Below are 17,976 nucleotides of genomic sequence, written 5' to 3' on the forward strand. Positions count from 1 at the left end.
AGAAAATTTGTGTTTTCCTCAAGAAAACTAAATGGTTAATGTGCTGTTTCATTTGCACTCAATTACACAAGTGATGTCTGTAACTAATACAGAGTAAGATGTCAGGGCTGAAGCGCTCATTTGCAGGACTGCTGGAGGCATCCTTATGCCTTTAGTCTTTGCTTAGTCCTGAGAAAAGAATGGAAATACTCGGCCTCTGTGATTTGAGGTGGGAGCGTTTTTTGTAATGGCTACAATATCTAACAATACGCTGTCATCTTCAGTATCATTTATTGCCCTTTCTGTTCAAGAATAAACTAATACCAGCCCTTTTTAATGGTTAAAAATTGAGCATTTACTGTTGCTTTTTTATTGCTTTAGACTGGTATAATTTATTATACTCGTATAGTTTAAACAATATGAAATTGTTCTCTAGCAAAGACACTTTGAAATGGCAAAATCTCCTAACAAAGAAGCCCCAGCAGAGCCTCTTCACTCCACTGTTGTGTCACCAAGATGAAAAAAGGTGAAATTTGGCATTGCAAGTCTTGTCTTTAGGTATAGCTGGTGTCACTGTGAGCTGCAGTGTTTGGCAAGTGGGGATAGTATCCATCAAATGGCACGGAGACCGCCAACACTTACGGCCTGTAGAGTATAAATAAGAATATTGCCTGTTTCTTAATTACTGGCCTGTGGGATGGATTTGAATCTCACTGTCTTCCCCACAGGTACATTTTCATTCTGAGGGTGGAGTGGCTGCTGGCAGACACAGGTGTGGTTTAGGTAGGCCAGATCAGGACTTCTCATCTGAATGTTAAAAGGATTTCGCTTGAACCTCAGGCTGGATTCACAGAATTACAGACTGGCAGTGGTTGGCAGGGACCTCTGGAGAGCATCCAGTCCAACCCCCTGCCACAGCAGGTCACACAGAGCAGGTTGGACGGGAACATGTCCAGGCAGGTTTGGAATATCTCTGGAGAAGACTCCGCACCCTCTCTGGGCAACCTGTTCTGGGGCGCCGCCACCCTCACAGGAAAGAAGTTTTTCCTCGTGTTTGGGTGGAATTTCCGGTGTTCTTGTTTGTGCCTGTTGCCCCTGGCAGCAGATTCGGGGGCAGTGCTGCTGGTGGTGGGTCAGGCTGTTCTCAGGGGCATCTCTCCTGTGTCTCCCACTGCTGGGGACCTGGACACCCATGGGGACAGCTCACAGGTTTGTCACCATCAGGCCTGGTCCTTAGGGGGGGCACAACTGATACAAGTGTTGGGCCTTTGGTCTTCCCTGGCTCACTCCTGTGCCAGGAAAGCAAATACAATGAGGCTGGTAGCTTGTGTTATATTTTGAGTTCTGCAAGTTCATTCTTTTAATTTGGAAAAAGTCCTGTAATTGTCATCTTACCTTGCACTGGTAAAATGAGAAACCTGGCGAACCAACTGCCAGCCCTGAGGGGTGAGCCGTGCTCTTACTCTCTGTGTGTCACACGTGGCTGACGCGAGAAATCCTGGGCACACGGGCTTCCTTCGGCACTCGGGCATTTCGGGGACAGAGGCGGAGCTCACCTCGGGCAGGGCAGAAAAGCGCTTCTCTGGGAGGTGTTGGTACTTCTGGCTGCCCGGGCAGTGGGACCTGTGCACCAAAGCAGCCCTGGCAGCAAGAATGTGATGTGATGTGCACACTGCATCCTCACACACCGCCTGTGCTGTGGACGGTACCCTGTGTCCACTGCTGCCTGGACGAGAGCTTGGATGCTGCTCCATCAGACTTGCTTCCTAATCCTTTCCGCCTGACCAGATTAGGGGTGACTGGCTGTGTGAAGCCAGTTGAGGTCTGCCTACTCTCTCCTCCCTGAGCTTCTCTGGAAAGCCAGGGCCCTGGGAGGAGCCTCAGCTCCCTCTGTTCTCAAAAAAAAAAAAAAAGCCCGACTCCTTCTGAGAAGGCGCTGAACTGAGGGTGTGAAACTGCAGCAGCAACGGAGGGGGCTCCCATTAGCGCTTACATGCGTGTGCTGTTATTCCTCAGTTCTTCTAGGCAGTGAATGAAATTTTTAACAAGACTGTGCAAAGCTGGTGCCCAGCAGGTCCTCGGGAAGAGCTGGCACCGCAGGGACGGGCAGTGCGAGGGGGGGTGAGCGGGGCTCCAGCAGGTTTAAATGAACTCCAACGAACTGCCACAACTGCAGCAGTAAATCAACCTGCATTAAGACTTTGTGGCCTTGCCCTAGAGAAGCTGGAATTTTTCTCCAAACTAAGGGGTGAGAATAACACTAATTCCCTAAGGAAATTTACCAGACTTTCAGGCAAAATGTGGCGAACGGCTCCCGAGGGCCAGGCAGCTAAGTTTGCTGTTACCCCTTTTCCCAAGAGTTGTACCGAGTGCTGCTGCTGTTACAGGCTGCCAGGCGGGTTTGTGCTGCAAGCGAAAAAACAACCCCCCAAACATAAAGTGTGCTGTCTTTTCACTTTGCAAATTCAGTGAGTTGTAGCTTTGCAGCAGACAGTTAAAATGCATCGAGTTTCGGTTTATCTTTTCAGATGTTCAGGGTGTGCAGTGATGTCCACGTGGCAGCACGGCACCCCCCTGCCCGCGCTGGACTCCATTGCGCCGCTGCCATTGCACCCGCTGGCAGACGGGGGTGGAAAATCCGGATCGTGTTATTGTTCGGGTGGAAGGCTGCGTGGTGAGAGCGGCCGTTGGGGCAGGGATTTCGGGACGGGGGAAGAAAAAGGGTGGAGAAAAGTTCGGTCTGGGGTCAATATGGTAGTGAAAAACAAACAACTCATTCAGGGCGGTAGCGTGGCCGAGCGGTCTAAGGCGCTGGATTAAGGCTCCAGTCTCTTCGGGGGCGTGGGTTCGAATCCCACCGCTGCCAGCACGATTTTTCTTTTTCGCTGCACCGCCCCCTGGCGGGCGGCGGCCAGCCGCCGGGAGAGCATTATGGGTAGGAGGAGGGCCGCGTCCCCACGTGCCCGCCTCAGTAACGCCAACATGGCCGCTGCCTGAACGCCGCCCGCCGCGCCGCGCACCGCTACCGGGGAGCCGGCGGCTGCGCTGCCCGCCCGGCCCTCCGACAGGTAGGCGGCTGGGGAGACACTTTTGCCCCTCCCGGGGCCGTGTGGGCGGCGGAGGCGCTGCGGGCGGCAGAGGAGGAGGAGCGCGGCCTGGGCTGAGGTGGGCTTTGCCTGTTCGGTGAGGCCGGCGGGGACGTGACTGAGGACTCGACACCACGGCGAGTCCCGGGGGCGCGGGGCCGCGGGCACCTGTGTGGGCCCCTGACAGGAACCGGCGCGGGTCGGGGGTCCTCCCTCGAAGGGAGCGGGCGGGGGTCCGGTGACAGGCCGCGACCCCTCGGCTCCCCTCGCCGGGGGGTCCCGGCCGGTCCGCCCGGGGCTCTAAAGCGGAGGCACCGGCCGGTCCGGGGCCGTGGCGCCCCAGGGCTAGCGGCTCTGCGTCTCCCGCCCTGGAAGGGCGCTGCTCACGCCAAAAAATGCCGCCAGCTGCCTGCGCCTGAGCATCGGCTCTGCGAGGACTGTGGCAGAGCCCTGCCCGGCTGGGTGACGAGGCGCCCGGTCCTTCCTGCCCCGGAGCGGGCTTCCTTCGTCCCCGCCTTACGTGCAGGTTCGAGCGGTTTGCCGTGGCCTCCCTCCTCGGGTCCCCCTTCCCTGCGCTCCCCCTCGCTGCCGGGCTGCTGTGTCAGGAGAGACCGGGCTCGCTAGTCGCCAGAAATGACGACGCCGTTGCCGGCGCTGGGGCGCGCAGGGCCCGCGGCGGAGCCTCCGTGGGGTCGAGCGGTGCCTGCGGGGAAGAGGGGGCTCGGTGCGGGGCTGCCCCGGCCAGAGCTGTCACACGGCAGCCAGCGGCATCGCCCCTGCTCCTGGCAGAACAGGCCTGGCCCTTCGCTGCGTAAATGTTGAGGTGTTCAAGAAACGTTCATGCTTAATGTGCGATCTCTTAAATCCTGAAGATGTGCTTCAGTGACATCACCTCCAAAGAGAGGTCCTGGTGCAGAGGGGCCCTCTTTGGGTTTGCTACCAGAAAATGACTGTGCAAAGCTGCTTGCAGATGAGCAAAGCAAGGAGAAAATTAAGCAAATAATTCGGTCAGAATTGTAGTTACCATAAATGTTTGGAAGGTGCTTCAGCTTTTTTTTTTTTGCACCTTCTATTTTACTGCATGCCTCGGGCCACCCTGAGCTACCGGATCACTGCTAGGGCTGGGCTGAGAGACCCCCTACAGAAGAACGTCCAGGTGCCAGTGGAAATTATGGTAGTGATTCAGGATACGGCACTTTTCCCGCTTCTATGGTTCATTATCTATACTTTAAGGCACTGATGCAGCAGGAGTTCCTGGCCTTTCCTGCACTGCATAATTATATGTATATGAAGGCTATTTCAAGTTTTGGTGTTGGCACTTTAGGGGTCCGTTATTACTGACAAATTTAGGTGTCGATGAAATGCTGGAGCACTTCTTGCAGACCTGGCTAAAAGTCCATGTGAGTCAGGTGACTTGCAGCTTTGCAATTTTCCTTCTTACAGTTATATTACAGTTTTTGGTAATAAAAATTAAAAAAGATAGCTCTAGTACCCAAATGCCCTTCTAGCTCAGACTTAGAGGTAGGATTCGTTTGCTTCATCACTGATTTTTACAGTTCTTTAACCACAATATTTTTCTTCGTTGGTTCTAAATTGATGATGTTATGGGCAGCTAATGAGTGGTTTCATTGGTCCTAGCATTGGTTACTATGCAGGAGAAATGAGAAGATTTATGTCTCTTGCCCTGCTGCAAGCTGTTCTAAAGTTCGTTGACTCATACTAATAACTTGAATTATATTTCGATTTGCACCTTAAAGGAAAGTCCCTTTTAAAAGAAAACAATTCCACCAAAAGGAAATTTGAAACTGCTGACCATGTTTGCTATCTCTTAGTATTTAATTCCATTCTATAACTCTTGTGGTGTCATATATATATATGGCAAATGTAGAAGTGAACACCACCTTATAGATATATACATACACCATAGACATGGAATTGTGTCTGTGTGCCTTCAGTGAAACCTTCATTCTGATTCAGAAGATTCCTTCAAGTTGAGTGAGTGTTACAAATTGTGCTTGGACACACTGCTTCCTATTTATAGACCTGTCATTCTGTTACTCCAATGAAAGGAACTGTAGTCATTCTTGATCCTTAAATGAATCAGAAAAAATGTAATCACTGTAATACATTTTCCTTGAGTGCTGACAGCTGGATTCACAAAGAAATTTTGTGTATAATCAGGTAAGCAGCATTAGATGAGGGACCAGAAACCAGGTCCTTCAGGCTAAGTTTCTCTTTCTCACCTTAGCCCAGAAAATCTTAATTTCTCTTCTGGAAGGTGGAATAGCTTTCTCAGGGGAGAGAGAGAACAGGCAAGCACATCACATACATACTTGGCATTGGGGCTGTCAAGAAGGGAAGGGTGGTTCCCAGTCCTCTCAGGGGGGCGAGGAACGAGGGTATGGTCTCGTCTCCCACCTTCTGGGTGTTATCACATGTCCTTGCACATCTTGGGCATCTGCCCTTCACCAGCGCAGTTCTGAACGGAAGCTGCAGTTGTTCCATTTTGTGCAGAGCTATCAGGCTGGCTCCATGTGAGCCTGCTGTATCAGGCCACCCAGGGGATGCGAGCAGGTAAAGCAAAATTGGAACTGACAAATCTCATTTCTTTAAAACAACATATTCGTGCATGTATTTCTGGGAAGAACCGAGTGCCTGATCGCAGAAAACACTCTGGTATCAGTCACATATCACATACGGTTGTGCAGTAATAGCCCCAGCCTGTAGTTAAGATACTGGCTTTTTTGTTGTGCAGGTTTTGCATTTCTACAAAATTATTTCAAATATGAATCTGAAATATTATTTAATGGTAAATTTTCAAATACAGGTGTATGGTGGGAATAGCCAGTGATGTGCTGGTGCATAAAGAAATGGAAAATTTCAGTTCAGTACTGGGAGCGTCATTTTTTTCATAGGGGAGAACCTGTAAGGGAAAAATACGGGATCATATTTCTAGGTGGAATGGCAGAAACAGTGTAAATAATCCAGAGATGTTTCCTGAATGGAAATTTGCCCATGTAGTGATGTTAATGAGTCACATCCAGACAGCCTATCCAGCCTCTCTGAAAGGTTTCTTAGATAACTGCTTATATATTAACATGATATTTTGAGAAGCCTGCACATCTGTTGAAATACACTAAGCTGCTTAAATTGTGTGGTGGCTTGTGTATTCGAAAGAAGACGCCACTGTTGGATGGAACATGGATGCTGGCTTCTTTCTCTCACCGCCTCTCTGTTGCTGGCTGATCCTGGATGCTGCCTCTTTCTCTTCTTCCATGGGAGGTACAGCTAAGAGGTGAGCTGACGTCGAGGAGCAGAAGACGGTGCAGGAGAGTTCCCCAGCAAAGATCTTATTTCTTTGCCTGATCATCTTTGTTAAAACTTTCCCTGGTCAGTTTGTGAGTGGTCTTATTTTTTTTATGCCTGTCTTGACCAGTACTGGCTGATTAATGCTGTCTACCACTAACAGTGGTATCCCAAATAATTTGTAAATCCTTTTGTTTGATTTCAGCAGGGAAAAACTGTTGTTGCTTTAGCTGAGGAATCATTTTTTATTCAAAGGTCTGAATAGCATGACAGCGACTCCAGCATTGAATTGAACATGATGAATCTTTGTTCTAGAGTGCCCAGTCCCAGTTAATATCAGTCTTATGTTATTTGGAGTTACTGTAGTTGTGAAGTAAAATATGTTGTTCTGGTGATTTCAAAGGACTCCAGGAGAGGCCAAGGAGTGTATTTTAGAGCTCTCGTTTAGCAGTACAGTCTGAAGAGTGGTGGGTCAGGAGATACAGTATGTCAGGCAGATGAAATCAAGGTCAGCATGTTCACATGTCTGGTCCCTTGCGCGGGTTTACACAGGCTTTTTTCTTCTCTCAGCTGTTTAGCTGGGAGCTTTCTCCATTACCTGCTTTGAACAAATTTTTCTGAGAAAGGAAGCCAGTGGACCATGTTGCACTGTCCCTGTGACAGTGACAACTGTGGTGGTGGTTTCAGAGTTCACGTGCTGACTGACTAGCAGAATGCTGCAGTTGTACTGTCTGGGAAACCCGGTGCTCCCTGCCTGTTACAGGTACGCAGCATATAAAAGGTACACTTTATGCACGTACAAAAGGCCTGTCTTTCCTTCTGTAGAGCACTGATTTAGTGCTGTCTTTCTTACATAACTGCCGGCTTTCAGAAAAGTTACAAGAATTTACCTATTTTTGAGATGTTTGCTTGTCTCTCAAATTTGGTGGCAGTTGGTCAAGATTGTGGAGTATTAGGGCCCTGATCCTGCAAACACATACATTGCTTCGAAAAACAGACTAAACAGATCACCGCTGAAAGGAACCAAGTTAACTTGAACAAGTACTCTAGGCTGCATGTGGTATGTGGCGCAAATATAATGACTCATATGACATTTTGTTTTTCTTTCAGGTTGTGCCAAGGAACAAGCCAAGAAAAAGCTTTTTGTATCCTAGCATGGCAAATGAAGAAGATGATCCAATTATACAAGAGGTAAAAGTGCATTGTAGCAGCAGTGACCGTACATGAGGTTTTCTTATTATTATCATTATTGTTATAGTTCCCAGTGTTCTTACATTGCTGAAACAGCATATCATCAACATCAGTGGTTGTCTTATAACCAATGGCTTGCTCTGTGCAAGGAAGTATGTTGTGTGGGCCAAGTACATGGCTCATGGTATCTATTTTGCCAAAATAGTGGTGGCCGTGTTGGTGGATTCAGCTCAGGTTCCTCACCCTTTGTAGTCTTTCCGTGTCAGGAGAGGAACATGAGTGGGGAACTTGCTTCTACCACTGTGTGTTTCCAGTGACTCTATTGCATGTCTCTGAGAGCTGTAAAAAATTGGAATGACTGATGAGTTAATATCTGTTAAAAATGAGGCTAAGATGTTTTGTGCCTTCTGCTAAAACAAGCAGTTGTGTTCTGATTCTGGACTTGTCTAAAAGACTGCTGTGTCCCAAAAGGTAGACACAGTGTCCTGTTCACTTTATGTCTGAATTTACACACCAGAAGTACAAGAAAGGGCAAGCTCATAAGAAGGAGAAAAGCCATGAGAAAAGGAGTGGGAATTGTCAGGACTATATCTAACGGTATCTAAAATGGCAGCTTCCATATGTGATATTCATGAAACAACTGTGGTTTTTTGGTGCTGGTGGCAAAATGCTAATATTGAGTCAGATTTGGGATGTGATGTCTCTTGTCTGATTTTGAAAGATTTTATGACAAAATACTAGGAATGCAGATACCTTTCAGTCATATTGCCGAAGAGAGAACTCCTTCCTCTTTCTGTAACTGTGATAACAGATTTACTTCAGCCCCTTGGAAAATTTCAGATTTGTTTGCAAAGTTCCTTAAGAGAGAAGAAATAGCTAGAGCCACTGTCTGCTGCTCATCACAGTGGGGGTTTTTTGGTTTTGTTTTTGTTTTTTTTTTAAAAAGGGAAACTGCAGAGTTTCACGTCCAAATTAGCAGAGGAGACCTTTGACAAGAGAGTCATGAATGTGTTTTATGTTAGAGTTTGTAATGAAAAGCTAAAATTGTCAGTATTTGAGATCTAGGTATTTTACTTTTATTTGAGGCTCCCTCAATTACACCTGGCATCTGATGAAAGCTGTTTGGTTTGTTTTTTAGATTGACGTGTTCCTGGCCAGAAGTCTACTGGAGAAGCTGTATCTGTTTCAGGTATTTCCGTTAACTTTCATGCAGTGATAGCTTGTTTAAAATAAATTCAAAGAGCAGTAACTCTCCTTACTGTTTCAGCCTGCCAAGATCATGGGTATAGGCAAGACTGTTTGGTTCTCAGACAGTTGAAATATTTAGTAGTAAATCATTGCCAAGACAGGAGTGGTCATTTATGGCACAGACTTGTCATTAAATCACTCCCTTTAACCACCCTAAGGGACTGCTTTTAGTAGATGATGTCTTTTTATCTTGGTTTGGATAAATCTGCAGTCTCTTAGCCATCTTCTGTCATCACTGATTTCTGCCATCTTTACTGTACATTTCTTTCAGACTGGTCCTATTTAAAACGTCGTCAGTATTCATAAATTAGTGCAATTCCTCAGAAGAGCCTGCTTATGTTGTGGAGATAAAACTAACTAGTAATTGGAGGTGGAAATATGCTAGAAAGGTAGAGGTCTGTTTTCCATTCTGCCACCGAATTTCCATAATTTTATCCTTTATCATAATCACTTTTCCCATCTGCAAAATGGGAGTCTTCTGAGGCTGTTGGATGAAACGTTCATTATGAGCATGTGGTGTCCACTGGTAAGCCCACTGCCTCCTGTGCAGATCCTCTGCATGGCACGTGCCAGCAGAGTGGGGCTGGAGATGCTGGGCCAGACCATGCAGCCTTCTGTCTGCTCCATGTCAGGAGTGAGCATGGGTTAGGGATGGGGCTGCGGGTGTTCTGGAGAAACGGCAGCTCCGAGCAGAGTGCTGCTATGGCTGGAAGATTTCGTTTGGATACCATGTTGTCCTCTCAGCATTACCAGATGGTTCAGAAGAGAGAGACTCGTGTGGCTGAACCTGGGTTTGGTGTCCTCACTAGCTACCTGTGGCCCATGTCCTGTAAGCCGACACTACTTAGGTAAACACACAAATATTTTGCGTTTAGGAAATGACTCTCTAGAGAATTAGTACTGAGGAATGGGTTTTTAATTGCTTCTAAGACTTCTTTTTTCAGCTGGACTAATGCGTGGGTACCATTTTCCTGTGTTACAGTTCATTGTGGTGTGTGAGGGTCAGGAAGGGGGTTGTGTAGTGACGAAAACAGAGGACTGGAGGGAAAGCAACAGGCTTTCTAGGTCGTACTCCCAAATCCCCTCATGACTCACCAGTCAATCAAGTAATTTCTTTTCTTGATGTCTTGTACTCATCTGGCAAGTGGATCTACATGTGAGAGGACAGGGAAGATTGAGTCAGTTTCTGTGAAGTTCTTTGATCCTTAAATGAAGAGGGTTTTATGAAACGGATTTGTTTTCCAGTATCCTATTCGTCCCGCTTCCATGACGTATGATGATGTTACACATTTATCAGCGAAGATAAAACCAAAGCAGCAAAAGGTTGGTCATCATTTCAGTCCAGTCTCTAAAAGTTGTTTTATGTTGTGCAGAATGTACTTAAGAAAAGTACGTTGTGTTTAAGCTGTTAAAACTATGCAGCTACTTGCAAAACCAGATCTCTGTGCTTGGATGTATTGGGGGAGTCTTCCATTGTGTCTGTAAAGTAGGGTTTAGAATAAGAGTAGTTTATAAAGAGAGGAATTAAAGTCATGATGGAAAAGCCACTCTTTTAATATAAAATAGAGTCACTCAGAGAAATGTAGTTACTAATGCTAATTCAATCTAGGTGATTTAAAAGGTCTTTACAATACTCAAAAAAGGGTTGAGCTTTGGAGGCATGCTCTGTCTCTCAGTGTTAGCACGGGCCTTGATTTGTCTCTTGCCTGGCTGTGAATTGTCACGGTCCTTTTGAAATCAGTGGGGTCATGTAGGTAGTGAAAGCATAGCCAAAGCCAAAATGATTGCACTTACTTGCAAATGTATCACAAAACTGTGCCTATGATTTTGAAATGCCTTATTGAAAAAACATAGAAATAGATTTCTGTGATACTAGGATTTTGCTCTGGGAAATGGTTAAGGAAAGTACTTGTGTGAACTTTGGAGTTAGGATGCATGTTGTGTTCGGGAAGTCTATTAAAATTAGCAAATATTTGCATTGTAAGTCCTGTGCAGACTTGTAAATCTGCCATTTCATCCAGGGACTTCTAACTAGTTCAGGTTACGAGTACCATAAAGGGGAAGAAAAAATGAGGCAATAGCTGTGATAGACGAATTTATAATGGCTTTGGCACACCCTGACAAAGAAAGTATACTGTATTGTTATAGTATATAAAGAGAAACGCTATGCAGGAAAGCGCTTATTTTTGAACATTTGTCTGTTTAAAGTTCAAAGTTTGGGGGAAAGTGCTCCTTGTAACTAAAAGCTTAGACCTTGTTTCTGTGCTTCGACTGCTGTGAATCAGGAATAACTATGGAGTTAGTGCGAAGTGCTGCAGTCTCAAACTTACCAGCATCAAGGCCTTTGCCTCTGAAGAGGACATAGTTACTTTATACTGCTTGGTACCCCAACTAGAGGGAAACATACCTTAAATTTGAGAGATTCTGAATGGATCCTCAGTGATGGGGAGGCTTCAAGGATGTTGCTTGTGCACTTGATCTGTACTGACAAGTAAACTAGACTGACGATATAGTGGAAAGTACCCATCAAAGTGAAGGTGTATTTCAAGGCTGCCTAAAGAACTCTCATTTCTCTGCTCCCATTCATTGGCATGGGAGTTTATATATCTCTAGCTTATTGTTAAGATGTCCCCATCCTACAAAAAGCCATGTATATGCTCAACGTTATGCATCAGATTTGCCCTGTGGCTTTGAATGATGCTGCTTATGTATTTTAAATTTACTGTAAACCTGTGGAAACGTTAGCAAGTGTGGGATTGAATTTTAATCGATATTTTTGGGGTTCTGCCATGGTAATTAGCTGTCTTTCCTTTCATATTATTTAGGTTGAACTTGAAATGGCCATTGATACTTTGAATCCTAACTACTGTCGCAGCAAGGGAGAACAGATTGCTCTCAATGTAGATGGCACGTGTACAGATGAAACAAGTACCTATTCCTCGTAGGTGTCCTCTTTGCCTTCGTTGCCTTTTGTGGTGAGCACAGGTACATGTATGTCCACCAGGGCTTCACGGAAAGGCGAGAACAAGTGGCTATACAGTCTCGGGGGGTGCTTTGGACACTGTTTCATAGCAAGTATTCTCGGAAGTAACCTATGTTTTTTGGTGTGCTTCATGAATTCTGAATTGCAAACGGAAGGATGAGTATATATATTTGCTGCAGTTGTTGATATTCCATTTTGAGAAGTGGTGATTTCAGACCTTTAACATTGGTATGCCACATTGCCTGTAGAATACAATCTCACAGCATTCATCTGTTTGCAGGAAGCTGATGGACAAGCAGACTTTCTGCTCTACACAAGCTGCTAGTAATGTTTCTCGCTATGCAGCTGCTGTTTATAAAAAAGGTAAATTTCTTTTGCTTACCACTCACATCAGTGAAACATGCTCATTTCAGGGTTAAAATAAGACCTGTTCTTTTCATTTCAGCCTAGGTTTTAATTGAATGATGAGCCTTTAAAGAAAGGGAAAAAATTGCTTATCAATGTCCCTAGAGTCCTTGAGAAGGTCTAGCAAAATTGTAAATATTATGTAAGAACACTGTGGATTTGTAGACGCTTCCAGGATCTTAACAGTGCATGGTGACCTGAAATAATGCACATTTGTAGCGTAGATTTATCATTGTTGTTTAAATTACTATCTCCATCTAATTGTGTCTGTCTCATTTTCCTGTTTAACACTACTTGCCCCTCTCGTCTCCTAATGCCGTCACAGAGTTTCGATCTGTTGATCACTTGAGATGAAAATATGTAGGTTGTCTTCAGTGATGACTGTTTTACTAGGAGTCTCCTGAACTGTAGGTCAGGTCTGAGCCAGAATGTGGCTCTCTACAAGATGTGGTTTAAACACAAAAAGAAAAGTAGCAGAAATAGGTCTTGGTCTTTGTGGTGGGTTGACCATGGCTGGATGCCAGGTGTCCACCAAGCCGCTCTGTCACTCCCCTCCTCAGCAGGACTGTGGGGAAAAAATTAAGATGGAAAAACCTCATGGGTCAAAATAAAGGCATTTTAATAAAACAAAAGCAAAGGCCGTGTGCGGAAGCAAAGGAAAGCAAAAGATGTATTCTCTACTTCCCTTCAGCAGGTGATGTCCAACCACTTGCTGGGAAGTAGGGCTTCAGCAGGCGTTGCAGTTGCTCCAGAAGACAAACGTCGTAATAACGGATGCCCCCTCACCCTTCTCTTAGCTTTTATTGCTGAGCAGTCCATATGGCATGGGATATCCCCTTGGTCAGTTGGGGTCCCTGACCTGGCTGTGTCCCCTCCCAGGATCTTGCCTGCTGGTGAGGGATGTTGCGAGGGACAGCCCTGATGCTGTGAGTGCTGCTCAGCAGCAGCCACAACACTGCTGTGTTATCAACACCTTTCTAGCTAGCAACACAGAGCACAGCACGGTGAGGGCTGCTATGGGGAAGATGAACTCTGTCTCAGCCAGACCCAATACAGTCTTTCATATTCCTTTGAAATCCTGAGCACTGGATGAATTTTTCACTTCAATCCCTTTTTATGTTTTACTGTATTAAATATTTATGTTCAATTGAAGCTGTGCCTTTACAGAGATAGGGAGATAATGAAAAGTGCTGTCCTTATGCAGTGGAAAAAAAACTATGTTAACCAATGTTAATTCTCTTTTTCAGGTGAACTTCACCTGACTCCACTACATGGAATTCTTCAGCTGAGACCAAGCTTCACCTACTTGGACAAGGCTGATGCAAAACACCGAGAAAGAGAAGCTGCTAATGAAGGTAAATGCTTCACAAGTTGTGTTTTCTTTTGGGAGCCGAGATACAAGTTCTCTCTTTAATTCTGCTGATAAGAGGCATTATATTCTGAAGGTGTTTGTTATAACAACATACTGATTATAAGGCCATTTCTCAGGTTTTATTCACTGATCTTATTTTCAGTGCAACTGCATAAATGCTTTTGTGGGCGCAGCGTGGGGGATTGGCAGAGGGTCCGGGAGGTGGTGGGTGGTGTCAGAGGGCAGCAGTAGGGAGTGTGTCGCCGCTGCCACTGGAAAGTTACACTGTGAAGCTCGTGGGAGCAGTAGCTCCTGTCACTGGAGCAGTGTGGTGCTGTCATACATTGCATAGTTTGACAAGCTGGGATTGAACCCATAGTTATGTAGTTCCTAGTACCTCTTTCTTCCTGGATAGAGCGCCAAACAGTTACAGATTGGCTTTGGCTCTTTTACTGCAGTGATGTGTTTATTCTGCTGTATTTTTTGGCAGGTGGTGATTCATCCCAGGATGAAGCTGAAGATGATGTTAAGCAAATAACTGTATGTCCAAATTTCCTTTTTTATGATAGTTCCAGCAACAGTTCACAAGAAAGCATGACAGTCCACACCCAAATAGAAGGACAGGAAATCTCAGCTAGTCCTGGTGACCCTGGGCTTGGGGGGGGGCAGAAGCAAGATGGACTTGCCCTTGTTGCTCAAGCATAAAGATGGCTTTGACAGCAAGTAGTGATTGATTTGTGCTAGGGCCCCTAGACTCCATTGCTTATTTAGCAAATAAATAATGCAGGTGTTCTGTTTCAAAGTTTTTGGGGCTGTATTTAATGATAATGATGCCCAAATCTTCTAGGTACGATTCTCTCGCCCCGAGACTGAACAAGCTCGTCAACGACGTGTTCAGTCTTATGAGTTCCTGCAGAAAAGACAAGCAGAAGAGCATTGGGTTCATCTACATTATTATGGCTTGAAGGTAGGTGTGTGCTGGCTGCTGAGGAGACTGCCGGGGCCTGGAAGCTCAGCCAAGTCTAGAACTGTTTTTAAATCTGGGCCCATGGGAGTCAGGGAATCATCAAAAGTTAATGAGGAAAAGTAGGTCTGTAGGCTTTGATAGACCCTGCAGCACTCTGTGCCTCCTCCACTGGATAATGCTTTGGGGTTTTTAGAAAAGGTTTAAAACGAGTTGACAAACATGTAAGTCTGAGAATCACTCAAGTCTTGGATTATGAACTGGGCTTTGTGACAGGCTTGGGAAACCCAGTCAGCTGAGCGTCAGAAATCCTGTTTGTCCGACCCACATGCGTGTGTCTCGGGAGATTTTGAAGTCATAGCAACAGAAATTTTCCCACATTGCATGAGCATCGTCCAAGAAAGTGAAAGCAGAACATCAGTTAGCGATGTGGAACACCTGAATGGTGCAGTAATGACAGGGTGGTCACAGTTTGGAATGAGGAATCCGACTCTGGCATTTTTTTATGTTTTCAGTATGTGGTAGTGATTCTTGTTTTTCTCCATACCTCCAGGATAGCCGTTCTGAACACGAGCGCCAGTATTTATTTAGTCAAGGTCATGGCCTTGCTGAAAACACAGAATTAATTAAATCTCCCAGGTAATGGTTTGATGATTTCCTACAGAAATTGCAGTAATTTATTGGGATTGTTTTCAGAGTAATAAGCAGGTATATTCTTTAAAAGTCTGATCTTTGATAATTCTATCCATGATAAAAATTGAATTGTTTAAAAAATACAAAAACAAATGAGCCTTCAACTCTGTCAGGTTGCTTTCTTTGTTCCCCTGTGCTCTGAGATTAAAACTAGTTGTTTTCACTTGGGATTGTTGCCTCTTGTACATTATCACAACCCTGCATTTCTGGGACTGCGAATACTGTAAAGGAAAAGTAAACCAAAAGCTTCTTCCGGTTAAAATAAATTAAAACTCTGAAGCCAATAACTTCCATTGTTAGCAAATCTTACTAAACTTTCTTTTGTGATTTGTGAGAGACAGCTGAAACTACTTGAAACTTGTTTGGTTTTGTTTCTTAGTGACTGCAGCTACACAGGAGTCTCCCCATGATGCAGTCAGTACTAGTGCCTCACTGTAACGTGGTGCAGCCATGGCCAAGTAGTAGGAAAGTGGCAGATTCTCTTCCTGTTTAATGGTGTGGGTGTATTTTTCTTAACGTTTAACGTCTCAGTGGAACAAAGATAGGTGTTCTGAGAAGTCTTTTGGATCTGATTCTTTCCTCACAGACACTGGTAATTACATGGGTGGAAAAGACTTTTTGCTTGTTGCAGGCATGATTCTCTCTGTCTACGGGACTTCACGTGACCCCTCTTACTGCTGTGTCAAAGCACCTGTGTTCTATGTATTTACTCTTGCAGTTCCTCTTTGGACACCTCTCTGTACAGAAAAGCTGGGATTCTGATTCCCGTTTATTTCATACCTTCTCTTTGAGCAGATAAATGCCGATAGCTTTTACTAGTGATGAATTTACAGGGGAAGATGGGACAGGAAAGGGGAGAGCTCTCTTTTCAGGCTAATGTTTGTTTTCCAGAGTCACACAAGTAGGATTGCTCTAAGCAAGAAATAACTGTACTTAAACTTGGGAATTCCCACAACAAGCATTTTAAGGATGTGTTTTCTTTTCTTCTAGTGAATATTTAATGATGCTGATGCCTCCAGGCATAGAGGAAGAGAAGTAAGTGTTTGTACAGAATGTTCGAAGTCCATATTGGCTAGATGCTCTTTTTCATGGCTGCAAATCTGCTTGTTTATCTGCAGTGACAAACCAGTGGCTCCAAGCAATGTGCTTTCTATGGCCCAGCTGAGGACTTTACCCCTTGCCGATCAGATTAAGATCCTGATGAAGAATGGTTTGTAGCTTTTGTAATACATTTGCACTTTACTTTGTGACTTCTAATTGCCTCAGATAAGGTACCTTTCCTAGTAGTGTTGGTTCTGTTACCTCACCAGACAGTCTGTCTGGCCCCCTGATTCTGTGAAGAATCCAAATCCCGAGCCTTCCTTAAGAAGGCTTACTGTGCAGAGAAGAGCAGTAACAGCAGATCTCACTGCTGATCTGTATGTTTGCAATCAACCTCCTCTTAGAATAATTTCTAATACAATGACAGCTTTCTGGATACGTCAGTTTCAGCAGGTATCCCCTGGAATGTGAGGTCTGAGCGTGATTCATAAGTTGAAGGTTAATGCAACAAGCTGCACTTTGGCATTTTCTGGGAAGTTTTCAGTAATACGTGCTCCATGACTGTAATCTGGGAATTTTATTTTGTCTCTTCGGAGTTACTATCTGATGAGAGCAAATCCTGGGGACTTTGCCCTCAGAAGCTTCCTGTCTTGTCAGGTGTCTCTGTTTCCAAATACTGCCAAAGGCATAAATTTATTTTATTTTATGTTATTAATGCATCAATTTAGGACCAGTTAAGCTAATCAATTTTGATGCAACACTAGCAGATATTCTTAGAACAGATGATGACTAGAGTGCGGGGCCGGACTTGGTAGAACTTAGGTTTGGGATTTTTTTCTTAAGATACAGCTTTGAACGTGAACTTCCAACATAAATCATAGTGTCCTAGATTTATAAATCTGTCTTTATCATGTCCATTGAAGAAACCCTTAATCTGGTGTGTACTTTGCCTTTCAGTGAAGGTCATGCCCTTTGCAAATCTGATGAGTTTGCTTGGCTCTGGGACTGACTCTACAGCAGTTCTCCGCTGTATACAGCAGGTGGCAATGCTGGTCCAGGGAAACTGGGTGGTGAAGAGGTATGGCTCGTCTTTGTTACTGGGACGTGCTTTTCTGCTGTAAGGAGAGGATCAGAACAATGGCTTTTATATGCTCATATTCCTTGTGTCCTAAAGTAGCCATGTGCTAAACTCACAGTACTGTAAAATCTTGATTTAATGTTTGGTGCTTTTTACTGCACAGTCAGATATTCAAAATTCAAAGGGTTGATGTTAAAGGCTAATGCTTTAGTATCTACCCCAGCTAGAATTATGGCTGAGCAGTGGTGTAATCTGTATTTGCATTTGAGTTATGTCAGGGTTTTGATGTTGTCTTCACTCATGTTCTTTTGTGAGAGGACTATCCCGAATTCTTCCAGAGATTAGTGTCAAATACAAACACAGAAAATGAAACCAATGTATTCCTTAACTAAATTCAGTCAAAGAAAGATCCTTGTGCAGTCACCTTGCTGTTCATCAGTGGATGCTGTTCTTGTCAGCTGGAAGCTACCCTCTAGAAGGCATTACTTGCTTAATAAATCAAGTGTGGGGTACTGAGTGTACTACATCAAAGGGATTCTATATCATCCTCCTGTTTATTAGGATAAAGCATCCCACTGAGAATCAAAGTCTAAACTGCAGTATGATTTTTTTACCTGGGTGGAGCACTGCATGCGGAGAATTATAGTCTCT

At 44.8% G+C, this 17,976-nt stretch overlaps 1 protein-coding gene and 1 non-coding gene across 5 annotated transcripts in view; both read left to right on the forward strand.

Annotated features, from left to right (window-relative positions):
- Window positions 1-2,763: 2,763 nt before the first annotated feature.
- Window positions 2,764-2,845, forward strand: TRNAL-AAG (transfer RNA leucine (anticodon AAG)). The gene has a single exon. It is a non-coding gene; the product is annotated as a tRNA-Leu (tRNA).
- Window positions 2,846-2,940: 95 nt separating this feature from the next.
- Window positions 2,941-17,976, forward strand: part of POLR3E (RNA polymerase III subunit E) — a 30,633-nt gene continuing 15,597 nt past the window's right edge. For 2 of the 4 annotated variants that reach the window (XM_074158792.1, XM_074158794.1), the window contains exons 1-12: window positions 7,527-7,562; window positions 8,701-8,751; window positions 10,056-10,133; window positions 11,636-11,751; window positions 12,074-12,156; window positions 13,446-13,553; window positions 14,040-14,089; window positions 14,397-14,516; window positions 15,067-15,152; window positions 16,197-16,241; window positions 16,325-16,416; window positions 17,205-17,325. In XM_074158792.1, the coding sequence (XP_074014893.1) occupies window positions 7,527-7,562; window positions 8,701-8,751; window positions 10,056-10,133; window positions 11,636-11,751; window positions 12,074-12,156; window positions 13,446-13,553; window positions 14,040-14,089; window positions 14,397-14,516; window positions 15,067-15,152; window positions 16,197-16,241; window positions 16,325-16,416; window positions 17,205-17,325 (986 nt within the window). Of the gene's footprint in view, window positions 3,048-7,481; window positions 7,563-8,700; window positions 8,752-10,055; window positions 10,134-11,635; window positions 11,752-12,073; window positions 12,157-13,445; window positions 13,554-14,039; window positions 14,090-14,396; window positions 14,517-15,066; window positions 15,153-16,196; window positions 16,242-16,324; window positions 16,417-17,204; window positions 17,326-17,976 lie in introns of those variants that run through there. The other 2 variants (XM_074158791.1, XM_074158793.1) reach the window with 2 other exon arrangements.

This window comes from Numenius arquata, chromosome 14, assembly GCF_964106895.1.
Source record: "Numenius arquata chromosome 14, bNumArq3.hap1.1, whole genome shotgun sequence".
NCBI classification, from domain to species: domain Eukaryota; kingdom Metazoa; phylum Chordata; class Aves; order Charadriiformes; family Scolopacidae; genus Numenius; species Numenius arquata.